General features: G+C 37.1%; 1 protein-coding gene and 1 long non-coding RNA gene across 3 annotated transcripts in view; both read right to left on the bottom strand.

The window, feature by feature from the left end:
• Nucleotides 1–16,315, bottom strand: part of Sec16 (endoplasmic reticulum export factor secretory 16) — a 38,899-nt gene that overhangs the window by 9,005 nt on the left and 13,579 nt on the right. For both annotated transcript variants that reach the window (XM_089711829.1, XM_089711834.1), the window contains 12 exons: nucleotides 16,126–16,295; nucleotides 14,408–14,510; nucleotides 13,833–14,095; nucleotides 13,297–13,445; nucleotides 12,742–12,892; nucleotides 12,344–12,415; nucleotides 11,791–12,090; nucleotides 7,958–8,062; nucleotides 5,266–5,442; nucleotides 4,053–4,147; nucleotides 3,599–3,699; nucleotides 3,252–3,394 (listed from right to left, as the gene is read on the bottom strand). In XM_089711829.1, the coding sequence (XP_089567955.1) occupies nucleotides 3,252–3,394; nucleotides 3,599–3,699; nucleotides 4,053–4,147; nucleotides 5,266–5,442; nucleotides 7,958–8,062; nucleotides 11,791–12,090; nucleotides 12,344–12,415; nucleotides 12,742–12,892; nucleotides 13,297–13,445; nucleotides 13,833–14,095; nucleotides 14,408–14,510; nucleotides 16,126–16,295 (1,829 nt within the window). The remainder of the gene's footprint in view (nucleotides 1–3,251; nucleotides 3,395–3,598; nucleotides 3,700–4,052; nucleotides 4,148–5,265; nucleotides 5,443–7,957; nucleotides 8,063–11,790; nucleotides 12,091–12,343; nucleotides 12,416–12,741; nucleotides 12,893–13,296; nucleotides 13,446–13,832; nucleotides 14,096–14,407; nucleotides 14,511–16,125; nucleotides 16,296–16,315) is intronic.
• LOC149489300 (uncharacterized) lies at nucleotides 6,110–6,883 on the bottom strand. Its single transcript, XR_016317858.1, has 2 exons — nucleotides 6,635–6,883; nucleotides 6,110–6,232 (listed from the first exon to the last, which is right to left on the bottom strand). It is a non-coding gene; the product is annotated as an uncharacterized LOC149489300 (long non-coding RNA).

The following is a 16,315-nucleotide window of genomic DNA, read 5'->3' as shown; positions in this document are numbered from 1 at the left end:
ATATCAAGTATGAAGATGGTCTATAAAATGGAATGCGCTATGTTTACGTGAGCGTGATATTGCCGCGAACAAAGTTACGTCGTTAGATACCTAAATTTGAGTAACGCAGATTTGTGACAGCGTCCTTAAAGACGGTGTGGATTTACCATTTTCTAACGAAGTTTTTCAAAAAGCAGTGCGTACTTAATTTTGGTCGGGGCAAGATAAAGTTGACATGCCTTTGGCAATAAATAACCTTATAACTTGGGAGCTATTCATGTTTGTAACCCAATAAAGGGCAAATATATCTCAAATATATAATAATTAATTAATCTTAATGAATTTATATCAAAATGTCACTTTAAAATCGAAGATCGTAGGACGGCGTCGAAACTTATTCCCGAAAATGGTTTCATCGGCTACAATAGACCTTAAACAAGCATTACCCTTTTAATGCCAATTGAGCCGGTATTTCGCAAATTTTTACGTTTTCATATTATAAATAACAAAATTTATAAACATTTTATAAACAAGGTAATAGTGTGACTTAAGAGTTTAAAGCTATGCCCTATGCTCTTTCCATTGCGCTAAGAGTGTTCACTAAATTAATGAAGGTAGTAATAACACCCCTTAGACGCCGAGGTTTTAAGTCTGTCATTTACCTCGACGATATTTTATGTATACGTAAAAATTATACAGAATGCCTAAATAATTTTAACGAGACAATAAAACTATTGTCTTGTCTAGGCTTTGTAATCAATATTAATAAAAAAAAAAAAAGCTTCATTGATTCCAAGTCAGAATTAATGTAAATTCCTTGGGTTTATATACATATACATATATATACATATATGATTCATGTATCCTACTTTCTTTGCCTGATGATAAAGGTAATAACATTGCACATTTAGTTAATAAATTTCCAAAATTACCTATTTGTACAATCCGAGAATTTTCACACCTAATAGGTGTATTGATAGCAGCTTGTCCTGCTATTAAATACGGGTGGCTTTATACTATGATGTTAGAACGGCAAAAATATTTATTTTTAAATCAACATAACAATAATTACGATTCCAAAGTTCAGTTATCAAGTTATATTCTGGGTAAATTAAACTGGTGGTCAACAACATATATTATATAATAAAACAAATTTTATGAAATTTCCAAAATTTACATTAGAGATTTCTTTGGGTGACTTTTGAAATAATAATCGAGTACATGGTTCATGGAAAGTATGTGAAAAAATCTATCTCATAAATTATTTAAAGTTAATGGCTGTCTTTTTAACTTTAAAAACATTCGCAAATACCTATTCTAATTGTGGAATATTAATAAAACTGCTGTTAGTAACATAAATAGAATGGGTGGCATACAATTTCCCCACCTTAACAAACTAACAAAGCAACTGTGGCAATGGTGCGAGCATCGAAACATATTATGGTGGTTCGCGTCTTATATTAATAGTAAAGATAACGTCGACACTGACAAAGAGTCAAGAAGAATTATAAATCCTGATATCGAATGGAGTTTACGTAATGAAACATATCAAAAAATTTGGAAGAGCATTAGGTAAAGCAGATATTGATTTATTCGCTTCTCGCACCAATGCTAAATGCAGAAAGTAAGTGTCGTGGCATCCCGACCCTGATGCGTCATGTGTCGACGCATTCACCATAAATTGGAATAATATAATTTTTTACGCATTTCCCCATTTACTTTTATTTTGAGATGTTTACAAAAAATAGTTAATGATGAAGCGTGTGGGATACAAGTTTTTCCGTGGTGGCCTTCGCAGCCATGGGTTCCTCTCGTCGGAGAGCTATAATATCATCAAACATTATATATTTGAAAACAGATACGAATCTAACGCATTCTCATCCCAGTCACCTGTCGCGCCCACTGCACTCACATCTTACGCTGGCTGCAGCGAGGCTCTCCGCGAAGCCTTCCTACGGAGATACATCCCATCGGAAGCTATCGAACTAATGTTGGCATCGCTTTCCAGTAACACTAAGAAGCAATATAACGTAACAAATCAATTATGTTGGCAGTTTTGTCTAAATTGGAATATTTCCAATTTTGAAAGTAGTACAGTAGCGGCTGTTATATAATTTTTAACAGAAGAGTTTAACAAAGGGGCTTCGTGTGGTACTTTAGACTCACACGTCTGCCTATCTTTAATATTAGGAAATAATATCGGGTCAGGTGAATGCCTAAATACAATTATTCTTGGGACCCACAATTAGTTTAGACTTTTGAACCATATCTCAAGCTGGTTTCCTAATAGAAACGTAAACTTGGTACAATTGAATAAAAAATTAACTAGTAATTTTATTAGCGCTGTGTACAGCACAGCGAGTGCAGACGTTATCTCTTATAAATATTAATAATATTTATTTCTCGGACAGTGGAGCTAAAATTTTCATTACAGACCTCGTAAAAACTTCGGCTCCAGGTAGAGACCAACCTTTTCTTATACTTCCATATTTCAAACAAAATATAAGTATTTGCCCACTACTGTACTGTCTGATTACATCTATGTCACAAACAATCAGTCGTTGGATCAAAAAATGTGTTATCGGAAAGTGGTGTCAACATTTCAATATTTAGTTCACATAGCACAAGACACGCTTCAACTTCTGCTGCTTGTGCTAGTGGTATATAATATACGTAAAACCTTTGCAAGGTTCTATAAACTTAATGTAATTAATGAGAACGAATTTGCATAATCGATTTAACAGAAACAGTATTTAATTATATTTTTGTTAATTTATAAAACAAAATTAATAATATTGATGTTTACGTTTTAGGTATTCTAAACTTGCACACAAAATGGTTCTTACAAAACTTTTATCTCTTAACATCTACATAGTAAATAATATCTGAAGAATGAAGCGATGAAATATAATATATGATCAAACGAACTTCAGAGTGAAGTTCGATCATTATTATATGAATCGCTTCATTCGAAGATATTAACACCCACCACACCCTAACCCAAAGTTTTGTAAGATAACAGGCTCTAAAAATAATGAATATCGTACAAAGCAAGCAAGTGCTTGTCGGGTCGTAATACCCTCAAATAAAAAAAAAAAAAAAAATCTAAAGGCGTGCGTGGTTGCTAGCATTGAAAAAGGGAACTACATAGTAAATAATATCTGAAGAATGAAGCGATGAAATATAATAATGATCGAACTTCACTCTGAAGTTCGTTTGATCATATATTATACTCAGGTATAAATTATAATATTAGTGTAGTGTATGTGTACCTGGTTGACGGGGGGCGGCACGAAGTAAGCGGGCGTGGCCGTGGGCGCGGGGGCGGGGGCCAGCGGGGCGAGGGGCGCGGGGGGCGGGGCGCCGGCCCCACTGCCGCCCGGGTTGAACACGTCCACGTAGGATTTCTTTATGTCTGTAAGTAAATTGTTAGTAATGAGTGGGGTGGGTTGTCAGTGTGATGTATGTTTTGAAGTTTTCGTGTCAAAATTGCGTGTTAAACTTATTGTATATTTTTAATACAATACACATAACTTGACGAATTAGGTACCCTTACTATTTTATAAAAAAAAATATTTCATTTCCATAACTATTTTATTTTTTATACAAATATACTTACTTCTACCCCTCTGCATTCTTAACATATTGCCCCCGGCTGCCCCGGGCACGCCGGGCACCAGCCCCGACCCCCCTGGGGACTGCAGCGGCGTTGATGTCGTACTGCATGGATAAAGATTATTTCATATTTAAGAATTTATTTTATTTGATTGTTGCCTAAACATTAATAATATGCCAATGAAAACATTCAAATCTATTAGTTTTTATTAAGTTTCAAAAAAGCAAGCAAAACCAAACTTTTAAAATATAGAAAATAAATCGACCACGAGGCGGGATTCAACCCCGCGTCTTTCGAACATAAAATCGAAAGATTAGTAGATCGATTGCTCAACCGAGATTGTCGAGAGGCTAGATGTTGCCCTGGAGTGACAAAAGACGCGGGTTCGAGTCCCACCTCGACCATATTTTTACTATTATTAAAAAAAAACATATTATATGATTATGTGTGTACTCACGGTATGGCCTTGGGCGGGGGCGGTGGGGGCGCGTCCCCCCCCCGCTCGGGCGCGTCGCGGTTCACCCACCGCTTCGTCGCCTCGTCCCACACGATCTGACACATTACACAACATATTATATATTACGATACAACATTATTAATATGTACATAGATAGACATTATTCCCCAATAATATTACTAGTAAATTAATACTAAGTAAGAAAAATGTGTACGCACAACAATGCAAACGTGTAGGTACGTTACACGTTGGCGCATAAATACATATACCATTTTTGTATGATTTGTGTTTTATTTTTTTAACTTGATCTTGTCTTATAAGTGTATTTAGCAAACGAGAGCTAGTACATTCAATGTTTAAAATTCATTGGGTTAAATTTTTAGTGTACAGTGTACTTATTTTTAAATGAAATCTTAAATAATAAGTTAATAAGTATACAATACAAATTTAATAAAAGTATTTAAAAAGAGCAAACCAAAAATAACACTATCAATATAGCTATAGTCATAATAATAATATAATAAGTCACCATGCCCTAGGTTAAAAGTCAAATTATAACAGGTAACAATCTTTTATTCATTAATCCTAATATAAAATTTAAAGACTTTCAATATGCATTCAGCATAATAACAACTAGTACAATAAGGAATAAAAATATGTATCAATAAAAAGTGACTGTTTTTAACAACAATCAGACAACTTGAGCAATGTACGTCATAATTCTGTAGTATTGCTCAATTTGCGTTCAAGGGGATGTAAGTGGGTATTGTTTTCCAGGTTAAAATAAAAACCCAAAAGAAACGAGGACTTTTATTAAACAAAACATCTAGATATACCATATAATAGATAAAGCAAGTACACAGAAGCGAAAGAGAATATAATTTATAAAGATATCGACAATACATATATAATAAACTACATACATATAAAATATTTTTTTAATACAATATCTGTAATAATGACTATTATTTAACATACAATACAATATTTTAACAGCTTATAATGTCTCATAAATATGTAAAAATTAAAATTTTATAACGAAATATGTAATAACATTTTACTGTGAGTTACTGAGAATAAAAGCTATGCAGAGTCTCAGAAAGAAATTTCTATAAAACAGACAAAGTAAAGAAAGGGTATTTAAACAGGGCAAATTTTCTCGAAAGTTCTACAACAGCGTGGGCATAGGTCTATGCCTGAGTCTTACACTCACCGAGGGGTTCTTGTCGTCGGGCAGGATCATCTGGTTGGGGGCTCGCAGGGACAGCTTGGTGAGGATGCCGCCGAGCCACCCGCTGCCCTTCTTGTCCTTGTCACTCCGGTCGCCCTTGCTGCCCTCCTGCTTGTCCTCCTTGCTGCTGGACGTGGTGTCGCGGTCCCGGTCGTTTTGCTGGGGAATTAAAAAAAGAACATTTATTTTTTATTTTTTTAAAGATATTATTAATATAAATTGAAATATGAGACTTAAAATAAGGAACTTCGTTCCAACATAATATATAAGTAGGTCAAAATGTATTTTACGAGATATTTTAAAGCATATTTGTAACCAGTTTACTAACAATGAAATTTCAGACGCCATAGACAAAACAGATAAAATAAACAGTGTCTAAATATTCAAGTCCAAATATCCTCACACTTCTTCTCTTTCACTCTTAGTCCATTGAATAAAAAGTTCTAGAGTGCGTGTGTTAGTAACGTAAGATGTTTCTTCGGAAACATGTCAAGAGTCCCTAGGTAATAAACATACTAAAACCCCGGGCCACTAGGAGGAGCCCCGGAGTGGGGGGAGGGGGGGAATTGGTCCATTTTTTCATTTAGCGCTTAAATCTCAAAAACGGTACATCTTAGAGAAAAACTTTCAAGGAAAAGTTGAAAGGCCATAAAATTATGTACAAGTTGTACCTAGATCACTTTTTCCTATATCCTACCGTTTCTGAGTTATACGCAGTAAAAAATGATTTTGGCTCAAACAATTTCCCCATCAATCGATCAAAAAATATTTCTTTCTTCCAAAAAACTCAAATGTGCAACTTGTGACCGGTACTGATAGATTGCTCTTAATTAGGTCTATAATTGGTAAAATAAACACGTTCCTCCATGGAAGCCTTTAGGAGGAATCAATTGTCAAAATATTATACTAGGGCAGTTTGAGTTACTGAACTTGATCTTTTTATTTTTTTCTTCCAAAAAACTCAAAAGTGCAACTCGGGACCGGTACAGATAGATTGCTCATAATTGGGTCTATCATTGATAAAAATACCAGATTCCACCACGGAGGCGTTTACGGGGAATTGAATTTTATTAGGGTAGTTACGATACTTGAACTTTTTATTTTTTTTCTCCAAAAAAACTCAAAAGTGCAACTTGTGACCGGTACTGACAGATTGCTCTTAATTAGGTCTATAATTGGTAAAATAAACACATTCCTCCATGGAAGCCTTTAGGAGGAATCGATTGTCAAAATATTATACTAGGGTAGTTTGAGTTAATGAACTTGATCTCTTTTATTTTTTTCTTCCAAAAAACTCAAAAGTGCAACTTGTGACCGGTACTGATATATTGCTCATAATTAGGTCTATCACTGATAAAATAAACACATTCCTCCATGGAAGCCTTTAGGAGGAATCGATTGTCAAAATATTATATTAGGGTAGTTTGAGTTAATGAACTTGATCTTTTTATTTTTTTCTTCCAAAAAACTCAAAAGTGCAACTTGTGACCGGTACAGATAGATTGCTCATAATTAGGTCTATCATTGATAAAAATACTAGATTCCACCACGGAGGCGTTTACGGGGAATTGAATTTTATCAGGGTAGTTACGATACTTGAACTTTTTATTTTTTTTCTTCCAAAAAAATTAAAAGTGCAACTTGTGACCGCTACAAATAGATTGCTCATAATTAGGTCTATCATTGATAAAAAAACCAGATTCCACCATGGAGGCGTTTAGGAGGTATTGAATTTTATTAGGGTAGTTACGATACTTGAACTTTTTAACTAACTACCCTAATAAAATTCAATTCCCCGTAAACGCCTCCATGGTGGAATCTGGTATTTTTATCAATGATAGACCTAATTATGAGCAATCTATCTGTACCGGTCACAAGTTGCACTTTTGAGTTTTTTGGAAGAAAAAAAATAAAAAGTTCAAGTATCGTAAAGTCCTGATAAAATTCAATTCCCCGTAAACGCCTCCGTGGTGGAATCTGGTATTTTTATCAATGATAGACCTAATTATGAGCAATCTATCTGTACCGGTCACAAGTTGCACTTTTGAGTTTTTTGGAAGAAAAAAATAAAAAGATCAAGTTCAGTAACTCAAACTGCCCTAATATAATATTTTGACAATCGATTCCTCCTAAAGGCTTCCATGGAGGAATGTGTTTATTTTATCAATTATAGACCTAATTAAGAGCAATCTATCAGTACCGGTCACAAGTTGCACCTTTGAGTTTTTTGGAAGAAAGAAATATTTTTTGATCGATTGATGGGGAAATTGTTTGAGCCAAAATCATTTTTTACTGCGTATAACTCAGAAACGGTAGGATATAGGAAAAAGTGATCTAGGTACAACTTGTAGATAATTTTATGGCCTTTCAACTTTTCCTTGAAAGTTTTTCTCTAACATGTACCGTTTTTGAGATTTAAGCGCTAAATGAAAAAATGGACCCATTCCCCCCCTCCCCCCACTCCGGGGCTCCTCCTAGTGTCCCGGGGTTTAAGTATGTTTATTACCTAGGAACTCTTGACATGTTTCCGAAGAAACATCTTACGTTACTAACTGACGCACTCTAGACCCCCCTTGGAGGGACTTATTCAATGGACTATCTTCCTTACATACAAAATGGCAAACAATCACAAATATTGTCTTTTACCTGGAATAAATAAATAAAATAAACTCACATCAGCGTTATTAGTGCGATCGTCATCAAAGTCGTTGTAGAGCGCGGGGCGGGACGACGCGCCCGGCATCGTGATACCGCGCGGCTCCTCTCCACCGTTCTGACCCTGGTGTGCCAATGGAAAATATACCTTAAGTAAAGGGCTATTGGGTCGCTATTCGTTATAAGCTAGAGTTAAATTGCTGTTATAAGATGTATAGTCTTATGAGTGAGTGTTGTCAATGCTTTGGTTAAAAGATATAGCGATTAAATTTTGAGATAGATTAGTTTCGAGACCAAAGCATTAAAATTTTACGTTATTTCTTGATAATTCAGATAAGCAATCGAAACAAAAATTCTATTTAGGTAGCTTTGATGCTCGACTTATATTTCCTACGAGTATTTTTTTCTTATTACTCTTCCAAAATGAGTTATATCATTCCCATCGGCGTTCACACTCTCCCATCAATTCTATTTCACTCCTAAAAAGTGAACATTTAGTATTAATGTTAAATATTAATTCTAAATGTTCACACTGAGATTTTTGCATTACTACATTCGTAATTTACTGTTCCAGGAATACTTTGTTGGAGTTTTTAATGTATACGTTTCACATTTATATTACTTTTGATGTACATATTAATTCGCAGGAGGCTCGTGTAATGTTATTTTATTACAAATAAAACACAGTTCATCACAAACAGTTATTTATTTCATAATCAAGTGTAAAACATGACGCGACAGTGCAAATTAGACAACATTAATATACCACCGTCATTATCGTTAAACAATATTGTAAAAAGCTATGCTAAAATGTCCTGTAATATTAATCAATTATAAACCTTATTCATATAAGAAATAAGGGTCCTAGTGACTTAAGTCAGTGGTTCTGAATTATTTAGGAACGAATAACCAAACATTTTTTGGGATAATATTAATCAGGTAAATGTAATGCAATACGTATTACATTATACTCTATTTTGTTCCTAAAAGCAATGATGAAAATTGAGAACGCGTGTAAATTGTCTATTTTATGTACTTTAAAATAGGAATAATAAAACTAGATATTAAATATCCCTCAAACGATGCAAACCTTGTAATGTGCACACTAGATTATGAAATATTTTGAAATAAGTGACTATTATTTAGCGAAAAAATATGACACTAGAAAAAGCTTTGACTAAATCCTACATTTTATTTCCACTTATTTCTGGACCACATTTTAAGAACCACTAACTTCAGTCAAAATAAATACAATGTCAAATAAAATATATGGCTCAGACGTACTCTACAATACATTTTTGTCATAGAAATTCTTATAAATAAGATCACAATTCAGATCAACAAATGCTATACTAAATTAAAATGGACAACACAATACATTAATCTTTGTAAAATCATTTCAAATTAAATATCACTTAAAACTGAAAATCAATTTTTTGTACTAATCTATATATGGATAAATGCATGTTTATAATTGGACCAGCATTAACTAACAACTGCTATTGCAATATAAATGGTATTTAAATGCAGTTATTATACTATTTTGTGCTATCATTTCATATACCTACCATATACATACATATAATTAAAAGAAACTGAATTTGTTTAAAGATTTTTTACAAATTATTCTCAAAGCAGATAAAATAATATATTTTTATACATGGCAATTTGAATAGACGGCAGTATGGTGTTAGTACAATATTATAATGATTAATTCTAATATAATTTATCGACTCCGAAACAAACGATCAACTTTTTACGTGCAATTGTTATCTCACACTACACTCTCTTTAGTTTGGATTCTATGTAATTAGCATTATAGGTCATATTCACTTGTATAAAATATATAAAAAGCCTACAAACTAAAATTTACTTCTTAAACATTGAAATTATATTTTTATTTAATTAGAATGATTATAAACTAATAAATCATAATAGAATACTATAACAGAGATCACCCTTTTGCGACTAAATTACTATGAATTTTTATTTTCTTGGGAATGCCAATTTTTAAATATTTGTGGTCATAAAGTCAACCTTTATTAGGCTAATGTCACACTTGCATGTATAAAACTGATTATGAATATATTTTGAAACGTAAGCAAGTGTTCCTTTATTTCGGAGTCGATAACAAATAAATAAATGTTAGTAAACATCAACCAGATCGAAGTATCACAGAGGGAAAGAAGCTAGACTAGGCACAACAATACTCTTATATACTGTTTACTTAGCTCAATGCAAAATTATGGTTTACTTCAAAATTATATGAATTCCTAAAAAAGGTACAACAATATTTGCTTTTTTTGTTAAGTATAGATATTTTATTATAGAATTTTTTTAAGTTGAGTGAATTTTAATTTTTCATGAAACTTAACAGAAAGTTCAAAGTGTAATCGTATTTTGTGTAAGGTTAGATTCCTAATCAGATTCGTAGAGAACTAGTTTTTACTTTCTAATAATGTTTATTTTTCTGTATTATTATTCAAAATCAAGTACTTACAAACTCTACCTACTTTTAAACAAGCTATCTTTGTTACAATTTTCACGTTTATAATGGAGCAAGATAAATACTATTTTCTTAGGAATTTCATAATTTTGCAAAGAAATAAGTTCAAGTACTATAATACAAGCTACTACTAAAATGCTCAATTTATTATACAACAATCTGTTTAATTTCAAATTTGTACACGTTATTATAAAAAGTTTTTGATCGGTCTCGAAGGACCATTTAACGAAAAATATAATTAATGTCACGATAAGACTTATGTATGACTGTGTGAAGAACATTAATTGATATCGAATGTGTTATGACTACTGTAAACATTTAGTATCGTAACGAAAAATAAATATTTATACTTTGGGAACTTAATACGAAATTTACTTTTCATCTTCAATATAGTTTTGCTACAAATCGATACATACTATAATGAAAGATGGTTTCATGGACGTGAACATAAAGTATGGCACCTACCTAAACACAAACATAACGAAATACTGATACGTCTCCTACCTACACTACTCAATGATGAAGGGCTCATCGATATCGTAGGTCTTGGGCCCGGCGACGTAGTACCGTGCGTCTCGCTCGTGGAAGTACGCATGCGGCGGCACGTGGTCCGCGTCCAGCGGCTCGTCGATGTCGAAGGTGTCGGGCAGCGGGGTGCGGCGCGGGGGGAACATGTTGGCGCGGCGCGACAGCATGGCCGCCAGCGCGCGCCACTCGCCCGCGTGCGCGCCGCCCGCCGGCCGCGACCCGACCGACGAGCCCGACTCCGAGCACGGCTCGTCGATGGGGAACGTGCCGCCGAACACCAGCGGCTTGAACAGCGGCGAGTGGCCGGCGCTGAGCGCGGGGCGGCGCGGGGGCGCGGGGGGCCGGCGGGCCGGGGGCGCGCGGCGGGCCGGGGGCGCGGCGAGCGGGCTGGCGGCGGGCCGGGCGCGGCGCCGCAGCCCGCCCGCCTGCCCACAACACGCGTTAGCGACACTCATACACAACACATACACTACGCGGGACTGCACGAGCTTTCGACAACATTTTTTTTTAATCGCGATTTTTTTTCATCTCACCGCAAAAGCGATTCGATTTTAAATTAATTTTTGGTGTACAAAGTGTACTGTTGTAACCAAAATGTTGTAAACTGTTGTAAACAAAATTTTATTTTAAATACCAAAAATGGGATATTGCTATGCATATTTCAAATACGAATGAACCCTAAATAGAATGTTAAAAAACATGGTAAATGTGTTGTTCTATACTCGATGTATAAATCATAGAAAAAAACGTGATAAAAATTTCAGCATATACATATTTAGGGTCTGCAAACGATGCTATCCTACAATAGCTGGACTTACCTCGCCATATCCATACTGCGAGTCGGGTTGCCAGTACGGGTCAGCATACTGTCCAGCGTCCTCGTTCTGCCAGTCAGTATTATACGTCTGCTGATTCTCAGCATTATACGTTTGCTGATTGTCAGCGAACCCCGGAGTTTCCCCGTAACTAGGCTGGGTTTCAGTGTACGCTGACTGACTGTCAATGTACGAGGGTTGACTATCAGCCGTCTCAGCGGAGGGTACTTGAGGAACTTGCGGGTAGGCATACGCATTGTAGTCGGTTGTATCTTGTGGAGCGTATGTTTGAGGTTGTAGAGTCTGAAAATAATAATTTATTCATTTATTCAAGCTACCAGGACTCATTTTGTTAGTAACAATTATTAATAACTTAAAAATTAGATCTCATATCGTTATCAAAAAATTACTATTAGGAAGTGTTTATTTCATACATCTTTTTTTGGTTAGGTATATAAAGAGACTTATTTTTTTTTCAACAGAATAATTAACTCAGTTAATGAATATTAGTAAAAAATATGAAAAGAGTGAAAAATATAAATAAATGTGTTAGTACCTGGTCCCCCCACGCGTACCCCGGCGGCGGCTCGCGCGCGGCGGGCTGCGGCGTGTGCTGCGGGCTGCCCACCTGCAACACATACATGCGGTGAAATAGTACGCTTATCATACAACAAACATTCAGTTATTATTTTTCTAAATTATATTTGAAGGAAATTTCGCAACGCATAATAAATTGTAATATATCACATCAGAAGTTATAACCATTTAAAAATACTCTATAAATTTTTGCAACCAAAATAGCAAATCGACACAATTTCAAAGTTATAACAATACTATCATAAGAGAACAATTTTGTATATGTCAAACAGAATCCACTCGTTGCTCGTTTTTTGCAGTATATAAACATTGCATTACAATTAAATTACACCTTCCATACACAGAATGCCATCTTACCTGCTGCACAGTAGTGAGTGCCAAGTTCTGTATGTCTTGTATCCATCGCGGAGTCTCGAAGGGAGTGCCGACCTCCCCCTCCCCCTCCCCCGCGACCTCACCCTCCACCCCCTCCCCCTCGCCTTGTAGCGCCGGGTCGAAGTACTTCAACCTGCAATGGGAAATAGCTATTTGATTAATATTGTTTCAAACATTTATATTTATGCAAACAGTTATTCATTATCAGTGGCCATAAAAACAGGTTGATAGATATCCTATTAAAGTTATTAATACATTTTTTCTTTACTAATATAATATCAGCGGTAATAAAATGGGAAATAAACACTGACCAAAATTAAATCGTTAAATAATAAATTGCTTGTACATTAAATGCACTGGTTTTTTATATAAATCGTAAAACATAACGCAACATCGGAATAGAATTATTTACTCATATAACATAGATTTTTCCGTATGCACGTGTATATGCACGTTCACATGTGTGCGTGCGTGTGCACGTATATGCACGTTCACATATGTGTGTGTGTGTGTGTGTGTGTGTGTGTGTGTACATACCGATCAGCGAGCGCTGCTATCGCGGCCGCAAGTCGCGGCGCAGGCGTGGATCTAGCGAGCAGCGCACGCGCAGCCACTTCACAGTAGCGCAGTGCACGCTCACACTCGCCCGCCTCCGCTAGACGAGTGGCTAGCACTAGCTTGTACACCTGTATATGTTCAAGATTGATATTGTTAAGAAATAAAACTATAGGTCTGTTTATGTATTATTAATATTATGCATTTTTGTTTGTGAATGACTGTTTGTTTTTAAAAAAATAAAATAAAAATATATCATTGATTTTTTTACACACAAAAAGATCGATGGAACAGTTTCACAAAAGTAACAGAGTAAGATTACGAAATATTATATTTAATTTTCACGAACTATCAAATGGTCCTTCAAGCCGGAAAAAATGACATCTTTAACATTATTATGTATTTAATTACAGGGTATATTAAAAATTACTATATCACTCGAACGAAGAAATACAACATTATCATGCTTCTTTCCTTTCTCAAAACTAAATAAATCTATTCATGTAAAAGGCACTCACTTGCAAGTCATCAATCACGTACTCCTGGTTGAGCGACACCGCGTACTCGTATATCTCGGTGGCGAATATCGCGGTGTCGGTCGCGAACTGCCCCAGCGTGGGGGCCTTGCTGTCCGCCAGCAGCAGGGACAGCCGGGGGGCGGCTGGGGCCCCGCCGTGGGGCTCGGCGAGCGGGGCCAGCGGGTGGGGCCCGAACGGGACTCCCGCCGTCAGGTAGCAGAACTGGGACGAGAAGATCAGCCCGCGGGACGCTAGCGAGTCGCCTGTGAGGAGGGTAGTTTCATAAATGTTTGTTGCAAGAAATACGTTCGGAAGCTTCACTGTTAAAAATATAAAGTTCGAATTGCTATTAAAACAAATATGTATTTTATATATAAAAAAGAGCGTGTGTGTCGATCGCACGTGTTAGAAGTCAAACTTCTTTGGCAAGATTCAAAGATAACAAAATCGTCGCCTTACTTCATGACGTGATGATATTGCCATGACGCGACCTTGAAATTTTACTCTCAATGCGTCTAAAGAAGTTTCACATCAAAATTCTATATGTATAAAATATATATAAATGTGGCACGTACCGAGCTGTGTGAGCGTGCGGCGGTCGTGCGGCGCGTGCGCGGGGTTGGCCAGCAGCATGGCGGCGTGCGGCCGCCAGTCCGCCCAGCGACCGTCCGATACGCACTGCGGATTGTGATAAAATTATATTTTACTTGAAAAAAAAATATTTCAGGTATTTACATATTTTATTCTAAGAATTTTTTTATTCAAGGTAAAAAAAAAGAGTGTTTCGCGATTTTCTGAGAGACTTTAATTTTATTTTTCCATGCAATGCAACGATTGGTAATTTCTAAATTATATTTTGAACAACTTTCATGATTTTCAGCTTGTGAATTAATGTATCACGGAATGTTCAGATCGACCGGGCTATTAGATCTTAATCGCACGTTGCGAGAGGGGGCTAGACGAAAAAAATTAAGACCAAAAGTTGTAGACACTTTTTGCTATAGTTGTGCTTGTAGTTGTAAGCAGTCGGCGTGCGACTATCTCGATTGATCAAGGACCACACATCTTCCCCTGACACCTCTCAAATTTTTTGTTGTTTTCGTGTGTGTGTGTGTTTTTTTTTTTTTTATAGAAGGAAAAAATACTGTTAAGTATCTCAGGTCAAGATCTGCGACCTGGTATGTCGGTCTCGATCATGGTCTCATGGTCCATACCGACTAAACAACCCTCTTTCTCCCGTCCATATCCCCGCGGGATGGCCGTTAGGCTTTACTTCGCGGGGGGACGTATAGCATTGCTGCTTTTCTCACTAATGATCTATGCCTTCAAGCTTTTCGCATCCGTTCTTTCTTACGTAAGTCTTTCAGAACCTCCGTTGCATAAGCGCTCGTTGCTTCCCACGATTCTTTGTTTGACAACATCACTCCGATTATGTTCTCAGGACATACTTTTCTTCCCATTGTTGTTTCCCAGGTGTCTCGGGTTTCTTTGTATGCTGGACATATAAAGAAAACATGTTCTGCATTTTCGTCTTGTCCACAGGTGGGGCACTCTGGAGAATCTTCATGCTTAAACCGATGTAGGTATTCTCGGTAGCAACCGTGACCAGAAAGCATTTGGGTCAGATAGTAGTTAACCTCACCGTGCTTACAATTGACCCATGGTTCAATCCGTGGAATGAGGCGATGGGTCCATCTTCCCTTGGTAGAGGTGTCCCATATCCGTTGCCACTTTTCTAAACTCTTCCGTCTTTCTTCCGTTTTCAGCTCGGTCTTTGTGAGCGCGGTGCCGCTTTTCTGGCGATAGTAAAGGTTCTTTCGCTCTTCTGTCAAGACTTCGATTGGCAGCATTCCAGAGATGACGCATGATGCCTCTACAGAAACAGTGCGGAATGCGCTGGCAATGCGTAGTGCGCTAACTCTGTACGTCGATACAACTTGACGTTTGGGCTGTTGCAGCTGCAGCGCATTTGACCAAAGTGGGGCGCCATACAGGAGCACTGACGTCGTCACCGATGTTAAGAGCCTTCTCCTTTGTTGTTTAGGGCCTTCAATATTCGGCATTAGACGGGATAGTGTTGTTGCGACTGCTGTTGCTTTAGAAGCGACATGTTTTGCATGCTTATTGAAGCTCAGGCGTGTGTCCAGCATTACTCCCAGGTAGCGAACGTATGGTTGCGTTACGATCTCGTAATTACCGACTCTGACTGAGGTTGTTTCTATCCGTTTCCTGCTAGTAATACGTACGGCCTCGGTTTTGTGTGTGTGTGTGTGTGTGTGAGAGAGAGACTCACGGTGGCAGCAGGCGGAGTACGTGCGTGGCGAGCCGCATAGAGCGTGTGCAGCGGGTCGGCGGCGGGCAGCGCGCGCAGCCAGCGGGCCAGCACGGCGGCCCGCACGCGCCGCTCGCCGCCCGCCGCCAGCGCCAGCGCGTGCCCCCACTGCCCCGTGCTCATCGCCCACTCTGCAATATATTACTTATAA

This window comes from Colias philodice, chromosome 3 (assembly GCF_061535455.1).
Source record: "Colias philodice isolate Cphi_HAF_F1 chromosome 3, ilColPhil1 Martin Lab GWU primary, whole genome shotgun sequence".
In the NCBI taxonomy this organism is placed as follows: Eukaryota; Metazoa; Arthropoda; class Insecta; order Lepidoptera; family Pieridae; genus Colias; species Colias philodice.
The sequence above is the reverse complement of the archived record's forward strand: the minus strand, read 5'-3'. Positions and strand labels throughout refer to the sequence as shown.